Below are 23,907 nucleotides of genomic sequence, written 5' to 3' on the forward strand. Positions count from 1 at the left end.
ATCTTTCCAATGATTACTAAGTTTGTACCCATCATCACGGTTGAATTTATGTCTGTGTTTGTATATCTGAATGGCTTCGTGTACAAACCTTTTATGGTAGCCAGAGGGTTTGCAGAGCACTTTGGTCTCGGAGAAAACAATCTCATGAGAGCCCACCGCGTTGTAGCAATGATCGGCAATGGCTGTGGTGACTGTTACATTGGGGAAACGAAACGTCATGTCTCTGATCGTGTCCGCGAGCACAAATCAGATTTGAAACACGGCAAAATTGAGTCTTCCACGAATAATCAGAGGTACGCGGAGGCCCGTGCATAAATTCCCACGGCAAGCTTTTGTGATGGGTGCCGCTGCATAATTGGCATGATCATCAGAGGTACGCGGAGGTCCTGCATAAATTCCCACGGCAAGCCTTTGTGATGGATGCCGCCGCATAATTGGCATGACAAAGGCATGCACCGGCGCAGTCAAGCCGACCACCCATTGTGATGGGGAGGCATGAGAATGGAGCTGATATGCGCCGCGCATAAACGCGGGAAGGAGCGAAGAGTGCTGGGGGAGGCGGAGCCCTGGGACGGGGAGATAAGATAAAAAGCGAAGGTAGCAAGGTAGAGGGGATCTCACTCCAAGAAGCCAGCGGTCAAGACGGCTCCCCGCTCTGCCCTCCGGACGTCCGTGCGACGGGTCGTGACGAGCAGCGAGGAAAACCCACGCGACGCTGAATACTTCGAACCGTGAGTAAGAAGGTGAAATAGTATCGTAAGCAGATAAATAGGGAATAGGTCCAGGGGTAGCAGAATAGGCCAGCCTCGTCGATTCATACTGATTTAGCAATAATTCCCAGGTAGCCGAGAATAAATCATTAATAGCTGATCGTGGCCTCGTGTGATCTCGCTGAGAAGTGTGAACGCGTGTGGTGCTGTGTACACAGTGGTTCGCCACGTGGGAGCGCTGCGCAGAGCAGCGCAAGAGAGGGTGTCACGTTTGGAGTGCACGGAGCTGCGTGTGTGTGCGTGTACGTACGTTCGCTAGCTACGTGTCTGATACAGGTGCGCATTGGTAACGTGGTTATTCGACGTGGAGGCGAGTGCTGCACAGGGCTGTAGACGGGCACACACTCGCAGCGTGCGAGAGCTGTACGTAGCGGTGTAGAAAGGGGGAGCATGGCGTTTGATTGATGATGCTGTGCGTACGTACGCTCGCAGCGTGGGAGCGCTGCGCGAGGCTGTATGAGTAGGGGGCGTCGCGTTCGAATGCCGGCGAAACCCTAGCGGGTATTAGGGCGGTGCGGTAACGCAAACGGAATAGGGGATGCAGGCGGGGGAGACCCCGGGGGCCAACGGCCCCCACAGTTTGAATGCAACTGGGGCCGTTTATATGGTTTGGTGTGAAACCCTCTTGGTCGCAGCTGAAATTCCAATCACTGTTACGTTGTTTTTATAGCTTTGTTTTGGTGATTTCGAAACGTTTTTGGTTGAGCAATATTTGTTTGTTGTAGTACAGAGTTAGCTTTAATTAAAATTGTCTTATGGTTGTTATTGTTTTACTTGCATCCCACTGGGATTTTTGCACGCAGCGTTGATGTGCGGTGCTTTTTTTTATTTCACACGCTTTTTATTTAACTAACTCCGTCTGTTGTATCCTCAAAAAGGAAATCTTGTAACTCAATTTTTATCCACTTCCCAATGCGCTATCGACTGCAAACTTGAAATACCTACGTCATACTGATGACAACACGATATTCTATCATAATAAATCCAAAAGATATATTTTAAAACGTTTTACACGCTTTTATTTAACTTGCTCTGTGTTATCGTACCTTAAAATCTTGTAACTCAATTTCAACCGTCTTCCTAATGTCGTATCGACTGCTAACTTCGTAGAGGTACGTCATACTGATGACAATACTATATTCTATCAATAAAATTAAAAAGATATCTTTTTAAACAATCTTTTTCACGGCGCTAATTGTCCACGAAAAACTCGCGTTGCCTGTAAATCACCACGTGGTCCCTGACGTCACGGCAAGCCTTGGGGAGCCACGCCGAGGGGCGGGGGGTGTGGAAGGAGGGGGGCAGGGGGAGGGGCGAAGGGGGGAGGGGCGAAGGTGGAGGGGCGAAGGGGGGAGGGGCCAACTCGGACAGGAACATTTCATTAAAGCGTGGTTTATTTTTTTAAAGTATTTTTTTAAAAGTATTTTTTTATATTTTATTCTAGAAGAATTTGCTGGGGGTTTCCCCCCTGGATTTTGCTGTTGTGCGTAGCCACTTTAAGATGTTTTCTTGTTCATGTTTTTTTTATTTGTTGCTGTTGCACCCGATTCAAGAGCCATTTGACTCACAGGGCTGTACCAAATAAATGGACTGAACTGAATTAAATTAAACAACGGGGAGGCGCGCGTATAATTTCGCCGTCTGTTTTAACATTGGGTGGCGAGCGCTGTTCTTCTTTGCTTAGCGCTCGGCGCGTGCTAAATTTTATTTTCTCAAACTATTTCTCTCTTCTTGGTTCTTTCGGTAAAGTCACGTAGAAGGGAAATCATAAAATAATAAAAAAAAATTAAACAATATAATAAAATATTATTTCCCTTTACGTGACTTTACCGAAAGAACCAAGAAGATGAATCCCTGCAGTCACGAAATTTACCAGGCTTATCGTAGGGCCATTCGATCTTCTTTACCTGTGTCGCTTCTGGGTGCATTCCTTGTCATGCTAATTCCTCTGCTCCAGCAGACCCACCCCTCTCTCTCTCTCTATTTAAGGCATCGACACAGAGGCATTGGGTCTCTGTGTCTCTCCCTGTCTGTGTTTTTGTCTCTCTCCCAGATTTAGTTCTACCTGCTGACGGGTGCTTGTGTTGCAATCGAAACGTCGTACTCCATTTTTGAATTTATTTTCTTTCTACGTCGCTTTACCGAAAGAACCAAAGAAGAATTCCAGCAGTCACGAGGGCTTCAAATCAAGTTTGAACCATCTCTACGGGGAGGATGTAAGTTGATTTCTTTCTCTCTGTGTCTCTTTCAAATTTCACACTTCAAGTTTAGCAATCTTTGGAGATCGTAATCAACCAGGCTATGCGTTAACTGTGTGTCTCCGTGTCTGTGTTTTGTCTCTCTCTCAAATTTAGTTCTACATGATGATGGGTGCTTGTGTTGCAATCGAAAAGTCGTACTCTATTATTTGTTTTATTTCTACGTGGCTTTACCGAAAGAACCAAAGAGTGATTCCTGCAGTCACGACAGCTTCAAATCAGTGTGGTCCATGGGGCGAGGGAGGATGGATGCAAGGCCTGACTCAAACCATCGACTGGCAGTGCTCAGATCATTCCCTTTGTTTGCATCGGAAGACTGCGATTCTGATCTCGCATTTTGTCACCGCACCCGTGTGTGTGTGTGTCACTGTGTGTGTGTTACTGTGTGTCTGTGTATTGCTGGGGAGCGGTAGTGTAGCGGTTAGCGCGCTGCGCTATGAACCTAGCGACCCGGGTTCGATTCCCGTTCACGGCCAACACCAGTGACGATTATCTAAACCTGTTCTGGGCTTCCCCTAGGTCGACTCAGCCTCAAATGAGTACCTGTTGCGGTGTGTAAACATCGCCGCTAGGGAGACAAAGGCGGTCGGGCGTGGTGCTGGCCATCCACCCCCTCATGTACCGTTCCGGCCTTCATAGGTGCTCGCTAACAGAACTTGCCCCAACAGTCTGTTAAGGCTACACGGGGGATCTTTGTTTTTATCTTTGTGTATTGCTGGTGGGAGCTGTAGCGTAGCGGGTGTAGCGCGCAGCGCTACGAACCTGGCCACCCAAGTTCGATTCCCGCTCATGGCCAACATCAGTGACGATTATCTAAACCTGTTCTGGGCTTCCCCTAGGTAGACTCGGCTTCAAACGAGTACCTGGTGTGGTGCGTAAAAACATCGCCAGTAGGGAGACAAAGGCGGTCGGGCGTAGTGCTGGCCACCCACCCCCTCGTGTACCGTTCCGACCTTCATAAGTGTGTCATGCCGCCGCCACGAAGCCGTTCAGCAGGCGCCCCACCTACGACCTCGCCACCACCAAGCGACGGAGCCGACCCCGCGTCCCCCTCACCTCACCTCACATGAACACACCCGCACGCATTCCCCCCCCCCCCCCATAGAGCTGGAAGGGAAGGTCACCTGATCGACCGGTTTTTATCCGAGAAACCCTTATCGGGATTAACTCTCACGGTTTCCGGCGATCAGGGAATTGGACGGCCTCCCCCGTGCTACGTTGCGCCGCGGCGCTGCGACCGGCCTTGATATGGTGTGGCCGCGGCGTGGGGCATTCGGCCACCGCGGTTGAGGCGCATTTCCCCCCACACGCGCAAGTATCGACGGGGCAGGCAGAGGGAATAAGCATTGTGATGGAGGAGCATCATTAGAAAACACGCAGCGCATCTGAACTGCAATAATAGCGAAGGCGCACGGTGCGTGAGAAAGGGATTGATTGGAATTTGCGCCGTGCAGGTCGCTCATTGATTAGCGGAACAAAGGCGCCGCGGAGCCGCCTGGCCCGGGCGAGGGGGGCGCGTGCCATTGTTTGGAGTTAATGCCGCGCGGACAGAGGATTAATTAGCATAGCGAAGGCGCACGGTGCGTGGGAAGGGGGTAGGGGCCCGAGTCCGGGAATCAGGATAAATGGGGAGCGCAAAGGGGAAATCGCTCTCTCTTACTCCAGCGCCAGGCGACCAGACGCAGCTCCAGCCAGCGACCCGGACGTCCGTGCGACGCACCGAGGTACGCTGTTAGCACAAGGATCAGCGGACCGCCGTGGACACTTAACAAGTGAGTAAGAAGGTGAATTAAAATCATAGCAGATACATCGGGAATAGGTATAGAGGTATCAGCGTACGCCAGCCTCGTCGACTCACTGATTTAACACCAGTCCCAGGTAGCAGACAATAAATCATTAATAGCTGATCGTGGCCTCGTGTGATCTCGTGTTATAAGTGTGAACGCGTGTGGTACTGTGTATGCGTAAGCTCGCGGCGTGCGTAATCAGCGTACCCCAGGTGCGCGATCATAACGTGAGCGGCGAGCGCGGCGCAGAGCGGCGCAAGAGTGGGTATCGCGTGTGGAGCTGTATGTGCGTGTGTGCGCGCACGTTCACGACCTGTATAATACAGGTGCGCGATCCTAACATGAGTGGTCAGGGTTGAGTGAGTGCCGCGCAGAGCTGTGTGTGGGTGTGCGCGCACGTAATTAACCATGTCTACTACGCGGACCCGCGGGGGAGGGGAATCATCGAGCGACGGCTCTCACCCCATGGGTGAAGAACCCAGCAGCGGTTCGCCTAGCAGCGAGGGGGCGAGTAATGAGGTTAACCCGCCCGTTAGGGGTACCGAGGGAGGGATCTCGGGGGCCAGCGACCCTCACAAGTGCTCGCTAACAGCACTTGCCCCAACAGTCTGTTAAGGCTATACGGGGGATCTTTGGCTCTTTGTATTGCTGCTGCTCAATGGGTGCTCACATGTTGTGTTTACATGGTATGGGGAATGAGTGCAGTTTAGAACACGGGCCACATTTTAAGCAAAAGGCTCCACATCTTTGCAAGTGCAAACTTTGTATGCCAATCACAGTGTCATAGTTTACCCATTCTTATTTACACTTCTAAGCCATACGTCTCATGTTGTGCATGACGGGGAAAAGCTTACAATGGGGTGCGTCTAATTTTTGATTTAAAGCTTTCGCGACTGCAGGGATTCATATTCTTGGTTCTTTCGGTAAAGTCACGTAGAAGGGAAATAATAAAATATTAGTTTTATATTTATTTTATTACTTCCCTTGGGGTGCGTCTAGTTTGGCGAGCTGCTCGATGGCATCCTGAGATGCAAAGTGACGAAATGAAGTGCCTCCCACAAAAGATCTCGGTGGGCAGCTTGATGGGATATGTGTCGTCGTCTGGGACTCACGGCCACGCCCGCACTTGGGGTCACATGACTCACATCCCTCACCTTCCGCTCGTGAAGCTGGTGGCCGTATTGCCCCCGTGTGCTCTTGTTGTTGCGCCGGTTCGGTTTGAGTGCCGTCCGCGTTCTTCGGGGAGAGGTCTATCTCCGGGACCTTTGCTGCTGAGTCAGTCGGTTCTTTGCCCCACGCGTCCCACGATTCCGTCCCATCTGTAGAGTGGGTTGGTGCCCCGCTGCAGGGCTATTTGCTGCCGTTTCCCAGAATGGCCAGCGTGATTTTTAAGCGCTTTCAGAAGGGCAATGGGGCAGTAGCTTGCGAGATTGTTGGCTGGTCTTCGTGGCTTTTAGGATGGCAACGAATTTGGAGTGGGGATACCACACTTCTGGGATTATCCCTCGGTGTCAATGATGATGGAGGCAAAGTTTGCAAGCTACATCCGTCCTTTTGTTTCCAGGTTCTCGATTAATTCTGGGTCGATGCCGCAAAACCCGGCGTTGAACCCCCAAGCCCCTTTTTGCCAAGAGGCACAAAGGTTACCACTGTGCCTGCAAATCGGGTGACAAATGCAAATCCTCATTGTTTGTCGTGTGTGTGTGTGCTGAAGACGGTCCCTCTGAGTTGTGCAGTGCAGGCACGCGTTCGCCATCCTTGGAGGCTGTCACCATGTCGCGGGACCTGGGAGAGACACGCCCCCTGCCAAGCATGACGGATATGGACCCTGACGCGCTCTTTCGGTGTCCCTACGACCCCAGCCACATCATATGCGCGAAGCGCTACACGTATCACGTGGCCAAGTGTAGCCTGGTAAGGACACCCAGCGAGAGGTAGAGCGTCGTGATGATGGTGATGAGCGTCGTGATGATGGTGATGAGCGTCGTGATGATGGTGATGGTGATGATGGTGATGGTGGCACCGAATTATATCTGAGCCGGCTCTGAGGTCCTGAACCCACGCTTAACCAGTGTGGTGCGGTATGGTGAAATAACCCCCTTGGTTAGTGTGCCGCTATACGAACGCGGTAACCCCAGTTTGATTACCGGCCACGATTAACATCGGCGGTGATATCTGTACCGGTTCTGGGCCTCCCTTAGGTCGACTCGGCCTCAAACGAGCACATGGATGTGGTGCGTAAACGTCGGCATTGGGGAAACTAAGGCGGTTGCGTGTGCGGTCCTGGGCCTAGCCACCACTCGGTGTGCCATGTCGGCCTTGGTAAATAATCTTGATTTGTTTTTGATGTAGCACGCTTCACACCGGGGTGTCTCGGAACGCTTGACGCGCGATAAGTGACTTGCATCTCAACACATTTGAAAGAGCGCATCCCCCAGTGGCACCTGTCCCTGCGCACGGCACAAGGCGACTTGGGAACTTGGCCTGCAATCGGGCATTAGTCTGCCAGTCTCGGGGGGCCACGCTTGTTGCTGCTGTGTGTGATCTCGATGAGTAATGCCACCGCCCCACGATAAAAGCCGATTTGAAACCAAACATTTCGATTTAAAGCTTTCGTGACTGCAGGGATTCATTTTCTTGGTTCTTTCGGTAAAGTCACGTAGAAGGGAAATAATAAAGTAATAAAACAAAACATTTTTATTTTTATTATTTTATGATTTCCCTTCTACGTGACTTTACCGAAAGAACCAAGAAGATAAACCAAAAATTTGTGTTTTTCAAATGAGGCATGATCTCACGAACTAATATATGTAGGAGTCAAATCGCACGGCTGAGTCGTAGCACGTTTGCTCGTTGTTGCAGAGATGCACGAGTTCAGGTCCCACAGCTGCCCTGGTTGATGCCAAGGGTATATGAACCATGAAAAAATTAACCCGTAAAAACAAAGTTTTTCACTATAAATCCTTTATATGCGTGGCGGCTAGAGTCCTCTCGTCCTCTGGCTTGAGATGGCTGCCACCTATGGGTCAGATGATTGTCTGGCAGCATTAAACAATTGGTAATTAAATATTTTAAAAAAAATTCCCTAAACAGTGTAAAATTTAGGAATTTTTTTTTCACGAAAATGCATTGTCACGCACAACGAGTGTGTGTGCAAAATGTCAGCTCGATTGGATCACGGGAAGTGGGTTAAAAAACGACCGAAAGATTTGCACGGTCCTAAGCAAGCACGCAAGCAAGCAAGCGAACTTAATATAAAGGATTTAAAAATATGCATCGACCACTTTACAGTGGGAGGGGGGGGGGGCGAAGGATCCCATCACATGATTCGGAAAAGGAAAATGTAGACAATGTACTGCACCGTCACTGTCCAAATTTAAGGTAACAAAAAAAATTCCACCCCCCCCAAAATTGCACAACATAGCAGGACTCTTCCTGAAAAAGTTTGAAACTCTGTTAACGACTTTCTTCTTGGGTGAATAAACGTACGTGTAAATCACCGAGAGTGCGACGCCCCTCCCCCCACCCCCCCCCCCCTTCAGACGAACAAGAAGGTGGCGCAGAACATGCGCACGTGTCCATTCAACGCACGCCACCGGATACTGAAGAGTAACATGGCCGAGCATCTGGCACAGTGCCCCGACCGGCGGACGGTTGGCCAGACCGAGGTGACGCAAGGTCAGTGATGCCGCCTCGCACGTTCGCAAGCCGGCGCGGCGCAGCGCACACGCGCGCACGGTCTCGGTAATCGCCTCGTCAAGAGTTCCGTCGTTATGCGCTGCGGTTATCGCTGCGATGCGTTGTTGTTTTTGATGTCCAGCGACGTGCCACAAGGCGAAGGCATTCCGATAGGGAAACTCTGCGCCATCACCTTGTGTCGGAGATCCAGACGACTTCGCAGAACTGCTGCCGAGGGTCCTATCATTTGGCACACGAGGTGTGGGGTGCACCTTTTCACATTTCCTGCTATTTAGCCCCTAGCCGCCCCCCCCGATTCGAGTGAGTTGACCAATACCACCTGGTTGGTGGGTGGGGATAATGCCACCAATCTGAGACCATGGGTAGTATCCGCCACGGGCAGAAAGCTTCATCAACGCACCGCCTGGTTCGTCCAGCTTGTATCTCTGTCGGTTTTACAAACAACGCTTTCTACCACTTAGATACGCTGGAGATGTTTCGCGTCACGTTCAGTTTTTAGTTGTTGTTTTTTTCCCCCCCCTTTACAAAATGGTGTTCCCGATCAAACGTACTGCAGGTGCTAAGACCAAATATGCTCAAAATGTTCCCCCCCGATATATTGCTATAAAATGTATTTCTGTTTATATGATTGTGGTTATGGTTGTACTTTATTAATCCCTAATCTCTGCCATTACATACAATAAAACAAGAAAAGGTAAAAAAGAAAAAAACTGAGCAATGTAATACAATACACTATTAGACATTATTGTAAAAAAAAAAAAGTCCATCCCATGTGTTAGTGACTTTTTTTTCTTATATTTTAGGCAGGAAATTCGTTTTCAAACTTTGATTTTTTTTTTCTGGGGGGGGGGACCTCCACACCCCCTGGAAGATTTGGTCCCCCCCAATGTTGACTCCATGGCTACGGCCTTGGCAGATGCCCTTCTTACGCGGCGCCGTTTATCTCTGGTGAACTTGCCGTCGTGCACATTTCAGATTTTAAATACAAAATTGCTTCCAGAAAGGTAATGTGAGAATTTTCTGCACCAAGCAGGTGCTACCAATAAGCCACCTTTAGGTCAATGGTGTCAGGACAAATCGTGAGGTGTTCATCAAACGGTAATGAGCCAAGATTATTCATCTTGAGTGACTTGATCAGAGGAATTACCTAGTTACACGAGAGGGCCCATTGTAATTACAGGTGGATTTGAACCCTAGAGTTCGAAACTATATATTTTATTTTACCAGGTAAGGCCCACTGATCTATTAGCTCTTTTTCAGATGTGACTGGCCACAAATGATGGCTCAACGAAGTGGCTTATGTGGCCATTTATAGCAATCAAATACTCTAAATGCACGTTGATTCTAAATGTGGAGGGAAAACCGGAGGAGTCGGAGAAAAATCCACAAGACCACAGGGAAAACATGCAAACTCCAAATATATAGGCATCAGGGTCTGGATCGAACCCACGACCTCCTGCATACCAGTCGAGGGAGTTAACATCTCAGCACCGTGTCTCACAGGGGCGGTGCGTGCGGAGAGAGGCGACGGTCATTCGTCGGTGCCGCAGAGCAGCGGGGAGGTACAGCCATGCCAGGAGGATTGGGACGCAGGTGAAATGAGGAATACATATCATCACTGAATCGATGACACTACCATCAATTTCGTGATTTGTTTTGTGAAGAGCGGTTGCATTCGATTCTTTGTTGCAGAGATGGAACAAGATGGTGAGCAGCAGCCGTACATCTGGGGAATATCTGCCATGCCCCGCAGTAAAACCACAAGGTGCCCTGCACGTAAAAAAAAAAACATCTATATAAGAATGCACACAAACCGTTGTAAAACGTCAAGTCGTTGAGTACATTTCGCACGCGCGCTATTCTTGTGGCACGAAGATGCCGTTTTCAACGCCTGATGAGGCTGGTTGTAATTACCGGCGAAACGACGCACACAAATTGTAACTGTTGTGGGTTTACTCTCCAATGCACCGGTGCGCTGTACTCAAAACTAACTGGCAAATTCTTTGGGTCTACATGACTTTACCGAAAGATCCAAAGAATATGAATTACTACTGTCGTGAAAGTTTTAAGTCAAGAACTAACTGGCATGTTTTGTTCACGTGACGAATCTTACTAATTGGCTGTGTCGGGTAGTGGCAAGTTTAACGACATTTTATATTTACGCGATCTACCCAAAACTAAAACAGTTTGTTTGAAATGCTGTCACTTTTTAAAAACTGAAAATTTTTTGAAAGCAAAAAAAAAAATCTGAATTTATTTTATCTGCACGTGTACATCTCCAAGTACTTTGCGATGAGTCCTCGACACGGCTGGGGGGGAATCGACGAGCGAAGTTCATGGGCGCAACTTAACCACGGTGAAGGCGTGACGCTTGAACTCTTTCGATTTCCCTTCTGTCCAGACCGCCACCAGACATGCCCGTCTTCGCCGTGCCCGATTATCTGCTGTCCTCGTCGCGTGGCCACGGGGCCCGGAGAGGGTAAGCCTCCTCATCCCACGCCCCACACTCCCGCTTGGGTCCACGTGGCCAATTGTCCCCCGGTTAGGACCACCATACGCTGGCCGGCAGTTGTTCCTAAACCCGCGAGCTTTTTCATGTGCCCCCTTTGCCAGACCTGTCCGCCGTGCCCATCCTCCTACCTGCATGCACCGAAAAAAAAGTCTGTCTTTTCCAGTTCAAATGAGCAATTGAGGTTTAGCGAATGGTTCATTGTTGCCCTCTAGTGGCGAGGAACGGTAAACCTCACTCGCTGGCCACGCGAGAAATGGCTTGTCGCCCGTTATCCAGGTCAAGTCCCATGACCATCTCCAAGAACTCGTATTGGAAAGGGGGAGAGTTTGTTGGACAAATATTCTCCGTATATTGCTCGGCCTTGTACTTTGTCAAATCGTAAGCACATTGGGCATTCGCGCTGTTCTCACAGAGTGGGCTACCGAGAAAACGCCGTGTTGCTCTAATTAGTGTCTATTGGTTTCTCGAGTTTGTATAGGTGGGAATACCTTCTTGCAATCGGTCAATATTGGTGTGCCAACGAGAGCAAGGGGCCGTCCATAAATGAGGTCACGCACCTAGGAAGGAGGGGGGGGTCAGACATTTGTGACGAGGGGGGGTCATCTTCTTGGTTCTTTCGGTAAAGTCACGTAGAATGGAAATAATTAAATAATAAAAATACAACATAATAAAATAATTATCATGACGTTTCGGCCACAACGCAAGCAGCCGTCCTCAGGTGAAGAACAGGTCTGTCGAGAAGACAGTCTGAGGACGGCTGCTTGCGTTGTGGCCGAAACGTCGTGAGAATTATTTTATTATGTTTTATTTTTATTATTTTATTATTTCCATTCTACGTGACTTTACCGAAAGAACCAAGAAGATGAATCCCTGCAGTCACGAAAGCTTTAAATCGAGGGGGGGGGTTGAGAAATGTGACGTCACATCAAAATGCGCAACTTTAAATAAATATAGACAACACGTTCTACTTAATTAAATAGACTTTTTAATAAATGTTTTCTCCTACAACATCGAGCGCAGCGCCACATTAAATACGCACTACAATGACAATAGTTTAAAGTGATTTGAAGCATGTTTTTTTTTTTTGGGGGGGGGGGCAGAGCTTTGTGACGTTATATTTGAGGGGGAGGTCTGACTTTTTGTGACGAGCGGGGGGGGGGGGGTCAAAAACCGTCCAAAATCGCGTGACGTCATTTATGGACGGGGCCCCTAAGACACGTACATAGACACGTCCGGTGTTTTTGTTTTTGCAGGAACAACTCTGCCGCTGGACCCAGTGGCAGGCAGCTCGCCTCCACGACTGATCCCACGGGCTCCAAGCACAAGACTGTGAGTACCAGCAACTTCATGCGCTCGGCTGCTTTTGACAACATCACGGAGCTTTTAGTGGAGTGGCCAAGATACCGATCTAATGGTTCGAATCCACCTCCCCCCGCTTTTCGATCCGTTCCGGCAATCGGAAAACGATGGTTGTGGAAATGGTTGTATTCATGTTCTGGATGGTTTTAAGAACCTGGTCACCGCGGTAGCTAACGTTTAAATGCTAAACGCGCTCGGGGCTATAAACAATGACGGCGGCGGTAATATTTCGCTGAAAGTGCCGGGTAAAGTATTTCATCATTGCCGTAGTGGGGGCGGCGGTGAAGGGGACAAATTTCCCCAGGGCGCCCCACCCACCAATAGCAATAACACTGGTCGACAAAAAAAAATTCTGGCCTGGACTTTTGCAGCTGTTTTAGACTAATTTCAGGGTGCTGATTCCAAATATGATCTCAGATTTGCGCTCTCACATCTCATTTTTATGCTATCGGCATACCCCATTTTCATTGATTTTACCCGAAATTAACTCTGTCACTTATGATTGCAAGTTGTTGCGAGTCAGTGACTGCTTTAGTGTTAAAATATGGTGCTGTATTTTTAGGATGGTGTGTTTACAATATCATTTTATGTAGATATCCACATTTATTTAATATTTTTCTTCTGCAGTTTTTATTGAAAATGCAATATTTGATATCTCAAAAACCTGATGTGATAGACAAAAACTGATGCCAGATTTGGAATCAGCACCACAAAATTACCTTAAAACCGTTGGAATACCTTATGCCAGAAAAAGTGTGGTGACCAGTGTAATTCAACTCTGCAATAATTTGACTGCGATAATTCAGGGGTCAGTGGGTGACGACTACAAGGGGCAAGTTGCTGGTTAGGAGGGCCGTTTATGATTCTCCCCATCGCTACCCCCCCCCCTCCCTCGCAGGGCAACGCATGGGCAAGTGCAAGCTGCACGTCTCGAGGAGGCGCCGCTTGGCAATAAGACTCACAAGGGATCCGAAGGAAAATGGTTAAGTTCGACACCCGCCCGCAGTGCTTTTGTGTCCACATCATGAGAAGGCATGGGTAGAATGACAAACAAAGCTTGAAATGATCCACGTTGAATTGTCACTAAAGTGTGAAGGTGATTTATTTAAACAAAAGGAAGGAGCAGTAATGGGCTCTCCTTTGTCTCCTGCCAAAGCAAATCTGTACATGGAAAAGTTTGAAACAAGTACAGTAAAACCATCTTTTTGGTTTGGATATGTTAATGACTCTTTGCAACATTGGACAGACGGGACGTAACATCGGCGTAAGACTAAAAGAACACCAAAGAAATATAAAATTATCTCAAACACAACATTCGGCAGTGGCAGAACATGCTTGCCAACAAGGCCACACAATTGATTTTGAAAACGTTGAAGTGTTGTGTATAATTATTGATTAATGGCCAAGACTAATTAGATAATCCATTGAAATTGGGAGCAATACAAATAACTTTAATCGCTCTGACAGCTACAGGCTTAGTGCGGCCTGGAAGTGTATTATTAAATAATACATATTACAATTCCTTATAGGGGGAACACATACTAATTAATGGTTTACTATATAGTATATAATTACAATAACCAGATTGGGTATAGTGATTGGGTTCAGTTATTAAATGATACACATTACAACTAATTACTAATCTACAACTGATTACTAATCATAACAATTAACTTATTACTAATCTATTATATCATTACAATACCCCCCCCCTCTCCGCCTCTGATCTCTGCACCTGATTGGGTTAAATGATGACGTCACCCTGCTGCTGCACTACTCAAGACCGGGAGCAGGTGGAGGGCTTCACTATTCTGGCAAATTGCCCGACGATGCTGGATGATGTAATTACCAGCGAAACGTCGTACTACTCAAAAATTGTAAATGTTGTGGATTCACTCTTCAACACACCGGTGGGCTAAAGTAGTGAACTATTTGTTTTTTCGAATTGAAGCTTTCGTGACTGCAGGGATTCATCTTCTTGGTTATTTCGGTAAAGTCACGTAGAAGGGAAATAATAAGATAATAAAAATAAAACATTATAAAATAATTATCACGACGTTTCGGCCACAACACAAGCAGCCATCCTCAGGTGAAGTACAGGTCTGTCTGTTTTATTTTTATTATTTTAGTATTTCCCTTCTACGTGACTTTACCGAAAGAACCAAGAAGATATGTTTTTTGTCAACGTGACACTTTTTTACTGATTGGCGTGTCGGGTGGTGGAGGGTTGAGACACATTTATAAATAACGCGATCTAAACCCAAAAACGTTTATTATGAATAATATTAGTCGCGAAAGCCTGCTACGTGTTAAACTAAAAAAAATGTCTCTCCACGTGCTTTGCAATTCGCCGATAATTGAGTCATTGGGGGGGGGGGGGGGGTCAGACCATATCATTACCGGACAACCGCGTAGGGTCAGTGCAGATGGTTGGGGCTCTGCGGTGCTGGCAGGTGCTGTTTTGCAGAACTTAAGGATCTTATCGGCGGTGAAATGCGGTTGACAAGATGCAAGCTCTACTAACTCGTCCTGGATATGTTAAAATAACCTGTCTCAAGTATCTTCCTCTACCCAAACCGCTGTGTCCCTGCAGAGCGTACTATTTGTGGTCGCTGCCCATTGAGCACTTTAGCACCACATCTTTGGGTTTTCCCCACCGCCCCCACCACCCCGGAAAGTTTTACAGTGTTTGCTTTTCCTTGGTTCACCGTGTAATACGACACGACAGCCTTTGAACCACGGTGAGGGCTATCGGGGTGAGCCTCGGATGGTTTATTGACTCTCCAAGCAGTGGTCACATTGAGATTTGGCTGACGCTGTAAGGTACACGTGACTTTGCCTAAAGTGGCTCTGGGGGTGGCTTTGAGGGTTTATGGCATCACTGAAAGGGGCACTCGGCTGGCACCCATGGGGCCAGGGTACAAATCCGGGTGGCCACCCTTTACGAACAAAATAAATACATCACATCGGCCGCACACCCTTCTGGGAGAGCGTGCTTTTCAGCGGCGTTGGTTTCGTATAAGCAAGCTCTGGTCTTGCTTTGACATTCACGTGTCTTATCAGCAGAGTTCGAGTTGCTGACTTCTCGTGTTCAAAAGCAAGGATTTATTCAGTATTTGCGACGCAAAATTATAATACCGAACATAAAACACGGAATAACCTTGCGTGGGCAAGAGGATGTGTAAAATAGATGTAATTTGTTTTTAATGTAGAGAGACAAATGTTTGGAAGAGGGACAAACAATGTCTGCTTATAGTTTTATCCATGATAAAAAATAGTTCCTGAAGATTACACTATGCTGATAATACCACAATGAGAATATTATAGAAGCCTGCTTTGGTTTTCCCTACGTGTGGACACTACTATCTCGTGCCCTCCGACTAAGAATGGCCCATTGTGTGCGCCGATGATGCTGCTGCAGCGCCATTTACAACCTGCCCTGCGATAAATAAGCGAGCGCTTGCCCTCCGCCCGTGTGTAGGTTTTATTATCCCGTTGAGAAAAGAAAGATTCAACATAATTTCCACTTTTTCTTCTTGGTTCTTTCGGTAAAGTCACGTAGAAGGGAAATAATAAAATAATAATAAAACATAATAAAATACAATTCTCACGACGTTTCCGCCACAACTCAAGCAGCCGTCCTCAGGTGATTCATTCAGACGCTGTCTTTCCGACAGACCTGTTCTTCACCTGAGGACGGCTGCTTGCGTTGTGGCCAAAACATCGTGAGAATTGTATTTTATTATGTTTTCTTTTTATCGTTTTATTATTTCCCTTTTACGTGACTTTACCGAAAGAACCAAAAAGATGAATCCCTTCAGTCGCGAAAGCTTTAAATCGAAATATAATTTCCACTCCCCGCTGTGGCAGAGCGACTCTGTGGCACGGGGAGTGAACAAAGAAGCATGGAGAATTGCACTGGGACAGAAAGAGGAACACGTGGATCAGAGAGCGAGTGCACATTTTTTTGAAATATTTTCACTTGGAAAGTTAAGTGGGCTTGGGCAGGACATGTCGTTAGAAGAGGGGGTGATGGCTGTGGTCAAGGCTAGAGAGATTGAGCGAGATGGCGTGGATTGGAACATGCCCTGAGAGATTTACACCATTGGAACCTCATTTGCCAGAAGAAAAAATATGATAATTGTTTTTTTACCATTTTATCTGGCAACAAAACTGACACCTTTTTTTTACAAGGAGTCATGTTTGCATAGACCACAATACCTGCAGTCGTAATGCAAACAAAAAACATAACTCTGATAATGTATGCACTGTCCTTATCATATTTTTTTCTTCTGGCAAATGAGGTTCCAATGGTGTAAATGCTTACCCTGAGCTCTCATACTCTGATGGTGCATTGTCTTTGAGTTGTGCGCCTTTTGGCGTCATCTGGTCCAACACCATGTGAGACTAGGCTCTAAGGAAAGCTGTCTCGGGTGTGGACCAATCAACTTCAAGGACAGTGCATACATTATCAGAGTTATGTTTTTTGTTTGCATTACAACTGCAGGTATTGTGGTTTATGCAAACATGAATCCTTGTAAAAAAAAAAGGTGTCAGTTTTGTTGCCAGATAAAAGGGTAAAAAAACAATTATCATGCCCTTAGAGGATGTCCATTTCGGACATGGAGTGATGAGTCGGCTTGTGCGTTGGAGCTAGATTGTTGGCATCATGAGACCTTGAGAGATGGCAACAGCTTGGGGAGGCGTGGCTGATGTTGATACCATTTATTTTTCCTGAGATTTAACATTTTCTGCAGCCAATCCTACAGCATTTAAACTACAGGATACATTTTGATGAGCAAAAGCTCATTAGAAATGCGTTGGCCTCACAACAGATACACTTAAGTAATGTTTGTCTATACTTTGGTTACGATGGCACACTACTAACATGCATTAAACATGTCTGGGCACTGAGCTAGCATCAGAGATCCCGAATTTAAATCCAGATGCCCAGGTTCTCACATGGTTTACGAATTTTCTGCACGCAAAAAAACATTCACCAAAAAAATTACTCGTCTAATTTATTTAACTTTTAAAAATCACATCTTTAAAACTTATGACGTAACTTTTATTTTAGCACTTTTCTGAGGTGGTTATTGCTCATGTAACAGGTGAGAAGCTGACTCAACACCTTAGCAACTGGCGCAACCACATCGTTCTCGAAACCACAACTCAACCATTGCTCCCCCCAACTGCTTTGTCCACGTCAGGGCGAGTGGTTGCGCAGCGAGCAAATTTAACTGGTTCGCGAAAGTGCAACGAGTGGTGAAATACATCGATGCATATTAGCGAGCACATCGATGCGTGACAGTTTTTATTCGACTGTAAGCAATCGGTTGCACAACCGCATACAACTGGTTGCAGAGACGTCCACATATAATTATCAATTTAGTTGCATGCAACCAAGTTGAGACTAACAGTTATTTCCAGTACTGTGACTGCTCTTGTATAGATTTTAAAGACTTGAAACAAGATGTTTTTTTACATAAAAATCACAACTTTTTAAGAATAAGTTTTTTTTTTTTATCTGCCAAATGTTTCAGCATAACTCGTTGCATTTCACCTGGATGTGTATTACAACATTTCACTGCAACAAAAACAATAAATTCATACTTTTATTTTTTGCAGGGCCTTGTCAGCATCCACGGTGATCAACGGTCGGCCTATCCTCCAGATGCTGTGACCCCAGCAGAAACACTTCTCCGGACCGCCACTCCACATTCACCTGGACCTTTAAGGCAGAGTGGGACTTTATTGCTTTTGTTCTGTACTTGGCCATTCAGAAGCTGGTGTGCTCACCGATTCTAAAAAAACTCCTTTGGTGGTGCCATGATGGCGAGATGTCTCCCTCGCCTGCTACGCAGAAGTTTGTGGGTTCGATCCCTACCCTTGACGCCTGTACATTTGGAGTTCGCGTGATCCTTTCCCTGCTGTGGTTGCGTGTATTTTTATCCGGGTTCCTCCGGTTTTACCCTTCACAGTGCATGTCAACCACAATTTGATGACATGCAACCACGGTCTTGGACTGTGTTCAGTGTGCCGACGTGCTCAGGATAGGGTCGACTGGCGGTGTTTCTGACAGTGTTGGCCCACTAAGGAGCCGCCGTCCATAAATGACGTCACGCGATTTTGGACGATTTTTGACCCCCCCCCCCCGTCACACATCGTCACAAATGTCTGACCCCCCCCCCCCTCCCCCCAGGTGCGTGACGTAATTTATGGACGGCCCCTAAGCCACCCAGGTACCTCCTGACATATCCTAAAAGATTTCGAAACGTGACTGGACTTGGGGTCATTTTTTATTTAGCGATTGCTTTTGCACGTGACCTTTTACACAGAGCACCAAATAGGCAATATAAATAAATGTATGGCCGTGTTATGTGAGCCATGTGACAGCCTCCTCGAGCACGAGCAAAGCAACACGTTAGTGCCACTGCCAGCGTGTTCATTCACGTCTTTGGATGCACATTCAACGGGCCACGATTTGCGACAATGATGAGTGTTTACATATAATTGGTTAAAGCCGCCTTTCACGTGGTGTCTCTTTTGGCAGTGCGTTCGACAGGTGTTTGTAAGGCTTCTTAATGTCAGTGCAATATTTGTAAAGGTACTCTATTAGAGGATTGCCACAAGGGGGCGCCACTGCATTGTAAATCCTCGGATGATCTCATCCGAAAGGCACACATACTACACAGGGCTTACACTTCTACCAAGACTGGACTGTATATTTTTTTTACATTTACAGGAAATGACCTGTACATATACAGCCAAGTCATTGAACTGTAGAGCAGTGTTAGGGAATTATTTTTTTTATTTTTAGGGCGGTGCTGCTTTTGCATTTGAAAATTCGAGCGGTTCAAACGTCAAGCGTTTTTGTAATTCCGCGTTCCAAACGTTGAATGTAACTTTCAAATCCAATCAGACACTCAAGAATCCCACGTTGTCTAGGCGACTGTAGTGTTATTATGGTGCGTACTCGTTTTACTGCAAATCTCAGTCGTAATACCACTCGCTTGTTCTACTACCAAAGCAGGCCTCTTAAAGTTTCTTCAACTGATGCTTTGGCTAATAGGCATACTATTTTACTTATGCGAGCATGATTTAGGTTATTTTGCAGAGAATGTTCAACTTCTGTGCTATTGTCTCTTCCTGTATTTTCCATTTTAACCCTTGTCACCTTTAATAAAAAATGTTTTTTATCCTGAATGAGTTCTCATTTGGCTGAAATAGGATATGACTGACCGACTGATATTCTTTACGGAAAGCCACATTACCCAAAATATTACCTTGTTTATTTATCAGTTGAAAGGTTTTTTTTTTATTGAAGACTGAGAACATTTCTCACCCTGAAATTTAACAAAAAAATGGAGGGAAGTGAGCAGAGTGGGGGTGTGTTAAAAAATGACAATTCATCTGATTAAACCAGTGATTCTGTATAAATCAGAGTGCTGGACACGAACATTGATTGGCAGAGAAGAGAACGCCGTGATGGATTTGTGGCATCGGCAGAAAAGACAAATGAGAAAGGAGTGAGACGACATAGGCATTAGCCAGTTCCGGGTTAAGCTAGTGCGGGGCCTGTAGCATATGTTATAAAGGGGCCCTAAATAAAAAAAAACATTAAAACATAATTGTTTCACTTGCATAGTAAAATAATTGTATTTTTCAAATTTGCTATACAGCCACATAATACGACAAATCGCTAACCTTAAACACCCAGTCGTTCATAAAAGTTGAAGGCAGTATAGTACTAGAGTAATAGAGCAAGTGCAGAATCACTTAAGCGGAATTCATAGCTTGAAAGCATTTAGCGCGGGGCCCTTGAAAGTGCGGGGCCCGTAGCATATGTAGCTACTTTTGCTACTGTGATAATTCGGCACTGGCAGTAGCTTCGATTGTGGAGGCATTGAGGGAGAAAAGACTTGAGATGATTCGGACATGTTGCCAGAAGGGCCGGGAGAGGGCGTGATGGTCGACGGAAAGAGAAAGAAGGGGAGACCGAGGAAGACGTGGCAATAACTTGCCGACAAGGACGTGAGAACATGCTGCGTTACTTTGGGGAAGGCTGTGAAGAGAGAGGATTCGGAAAGAAGCCTCGACCGAACGGCGGTATTTGGATTGGTTCACCGACTGAAAGCATATAGAAGGGCCATGCCAGTGAATGCCTTGGGATTTAATTAGGAGTCATTGGATGAATTTGCAATTCAAAATCAACTCTGAAAATGCCTCGAACTTCCCAATGTGACTAATAATTACTTGAAATTGTGTTATCTGCACAACACCTTTTATTATTTAGCTGACATTCAATTTTTCATTTTGTGTGGTTATCACAAGTTGAATACACAATTCAATAAAGTTATCGAGGTGAATACGCAGAGTGGCTTTTGTCAGTGCTTTTTTGTGATCACAATTAAACTTCCAGCACCAACAATAGGGGAAATATTTCCAAACAATTCCACCAAGATGTGAGTTTTCACCCATATAGCGTTCATAATGTTGGGCTAATGATGAGTGTATCAGTATCGCCACAGCATTTTCGGTCTTGATGAGTGATCATATGTCCTGTTCGCCACGCTGCTAGATAACGGATTTTTGTATTTTATAAGCCATGGCTTAACCACGTATTACTTAGCCATGGAGTTTGGTAGTACATGTTGTTTACGTCGTTTATTATGAAAATTCGGTCACAGTTCCTATGACCACTGTTTCATTGCTTTTATGGCTTTATTTTGGTGATTTTCGATAGGTTTTTTGGTTTGGCCATGTTTGTTTGTTGTAGTACAGAGTTAGACTGATGGCCTTAATCTAAGTTGTCTTGTGGTTGTTGTTGTTTGACTTGCATCCCACTGGGATTTTTGCACATTTTTGCGTACGGTGCTTTTTCTACAATATTTTAATGTCTTTTCTTGGATTTTCTGTTTGCACTCAGTCACATAGTCACTTTAAGATGTTTTTTGTTCATGTTTTTTTTGTTTGTTGCGATTGCACCCGATTCAAGAGCCGAATGGCTCACAGGGCTATACCTAATAAATGAACTTGAACTTGATGTACTAGTTTTTGAGGCAAACTACGATGTACATCTAAAAGTGGGTTCCATACCTACTGGACATCTGTGAAAAAAAAGCTTCATAGCTCATCGGATTTCTCCAGGATAAATACATATTCTGATTCTATAAATATGATAGCTCACCAGCATTTGTTTAAGTAAGCCCGACTGTTGATGAGACACTGAATCTGAAAACCAGCCCATAGTTTACGTGTATGAAACCAAAACTTCTGAAAAAGTAGTGTGGGTTGTGTAAAAATATATTTTATTTTGGAGACTGATATGGGAAGTAGACTGCTTATTTCATCTGCCGTGTAGGTGTGTTATGGCTAGACACACGCTCACATTTCCAAGTTGCAAAATGTGCATGTCCAGTAAGCTCCACTGTAAAAATGTCTTCTCCAGAGCCAGTCACCCACAGGTTTCAATTTCCCAAACCTAACGGGTAATGTATGTAGGTAATTAGTAAGATAGTAGTTTGCTGCATTGTGGGTGAGCTGATACCTTTATTGATAACTGCAATTATATTGGACAAATGCAAAGCTCTTCTTGGTTCTTTCGGTAAAGTCACGTAGAAGGGAAATAATAAAAATAAACATAATAAAATAATTCTCACGACGTTTCGGCCACAACGCAAGCAGCCGTCCTCAGGTGAAGAACAGGTCTGTTGGAAAGACAGCGCATTAAGACGCTGTCTTTCCGACAGACCTGTTCTTCACCCGAGGACGGCTGCTTGCGTTGTGGCCGAAACGTCGTGAGAATTATGTGATTGTTTTATTTTTATTATTTCCCTTCTACGTGACTTTACCGACAGAACCAAGAAGATGAATCCCTGCAGTCACGAAAGGTTTAAATCGAAATTTAAATGCAAGGCTGATTCATATCCACAAACAGATAAACCAGGAATGAGGCCATGGTAATTCCTGGCAAGATTCATACAAATTTGTGATAATTTAGAAAAACATGTTGGATATGAGCCACAAAAACACCAACACATAACAACACACGCTTGTAGCAAATCTTGACAATACTGGCTCTATAACATTAATTTTACAGCATACTTTGGATAATTAGTTGGTTACAGGATGGCGTTCACAGAAATAAACTTTCAAACGCTGGGTTCAGTGGCTCCGGATAGCGACGATACAAAAACTCCAAACTACTCTCACTGCAAGCTGGAAGTAGATCTATACTGGGAATACACTTTATAACTTAGACATCGGATATGTGAATCAATAACAGCATTGTCACTGCCTGACACCACATTGAACAATTACGCCACCACAGCCTCAACCCACTCAGCCCCGTCTATAAACCTGGCAGCACACGAGCCATTACCGCCACGACCCCAACTCGTTCGTCAATTATAAAAGTAGATAATAGGCGACGTTTCGGTCACTGGTTCTTCTTCATAGCACGTGCTAGAGAGATGGAGTGGATAACAGTCGGAGGCTGCACGTTGCACCACAGGGCTTGGTGTGAATTAATATCGTTGTATATTCCTGAGGAATATTTAGTTTATAAATTGACGTGACGAGTTACCTATCAGTCGAGTTCGAGAGACAATCCCATCAATAACGAGTGGAACACAACCTCCATGACTGCCAACGGTACCACAAAGTCACGCGCAGAATACATCGCCTCACCCCCCTGCCCCTCCCCCTCCCACTGCCCCCCACTGCCCCCCCCCCGCCACCCCCCACTGCCCCCCCGCCCCTGCCCCTCCACACCACCCACCACCGCCGCCCCCCCCACGACCGCCCCCCCCCCCCACTGCCTCCCCACCACCCCCCACCGCCCCCACTGTCACCCCCCACGACCGCCCCCCCCCCGCCTCTGCCCCACCCCGCCAACCCCCCTACCCCCCTGATCCCCCCTTCCTCCCACCACGCCCATCAGGACGAGCCCCCCCTCACCCCCCTCCTCACCCCCCCCTCACCCCCTCCCCACCCCACCACTTAAGTCGCGCGCGCGCGTGTCCCCACATAACGCCCCGACGGCGCGCGCCCAGAAAACCACCCCCCACCCACCACCACCACAGTCCACGCCCCCAAAACAGCTCGGCCACGCCCATTCCGACTGACCACGCCCACCGCGCGAGCCCGCGGCGCCCACTGCGCATGCGCCACATTCAAATACGCCCTTGGGCGCGAGATTTGGCGCGAGCGCGGCGCAGTTCGCCGCCGACGTCGTTCGCGGGCATTTCGCGCTCCACTTTCTCTCTCGTGAAATAAACAAACATCGGTTAAAATATTTAACGGACTAACGTTTCATTAGAAACAAATTATTCCCAAAGCGAGACGATTAACGTTAGCAAGACGCTTTGTCGATTGACAAAGTTATATTTAGTTTTTTTTATTTGTCTGTTTTTTAGAACGATTTCTATTCGAATTTAAGTTTGGTAATTTTTAATTGTTTTGTCGGCGCGGCGACCGTTCCGTCTCCTCCTGCTGCTGCTGCCCCCCAACCCCCCGTC

General features: G+C 46.6%; 1 protein-coding gene across 3 annotated transcripts; it reads left to right on the forward strand.

Annotated features, from left to right (window-relative positions):
• The first annotated feature begins 641 nt into the window (after positions 1 to 641).
• Positions 642 to 18,524, forward strand: LOC144938615 (gametocyte-specific factor 1-like). 3 transcript variants are annotated; one of them, XM_078866601.1, is made up of 9 exons: positions 642 to 731; positions 6,530 to 6,729; positions 8,358 to 8,493; positions 10,018 to 10,107; positions 10,207 to 10,279; positions 10,916 to 10,993; positions 12,280 to 12,355; positions 13,284 to 13,367; positions 18,014 to 18,098. In XM_078866601.1, exons 2-8 carry the CDS (start codon positions 6,589 to 6,591, stop codon positions 13,338 to 13,340), a joined length of 651 nt encoding a protein of 216 aa, XP_078722727.1. In that variant the 5' UTR covers positions 642 to 731; positions 6,530 to 6,588; the 3' UTR covers positions 13,341 to 13,367; positions 18,014 to 18,098. The 3 variants fall into 3 exon arrangements, with proteins under 3 accessions (XP_078722727.1, XP_078722726.1, XP_078722729.1); XM_078866600.1 differs by lacking the exon at positions 10,207 to 10,279 and having other exon boundaries at positions 18,014 to 18,524; XM_078866603.1 differs by lacking the exon at positions 10,018 to 10,107.
• Positions 18,525 to 23,907: the final 5,383 nt, after the last annotated feature.

This window comes from Lampetra fluviatilis, chromosome 22 (assembly GCF_964198595.1).
Source record: "Lampetra fluviatilis chromosome 22, kcLamFluv1.1, whole genome shotgun sequence".
Classification (NCBI taxonomy): Eukaryota; Metazoa; Chordata; class Hyperoartia; order Petromyzontiformes; family Petromyzontidae; genus Lampetra; species Lampetra fluviatilis.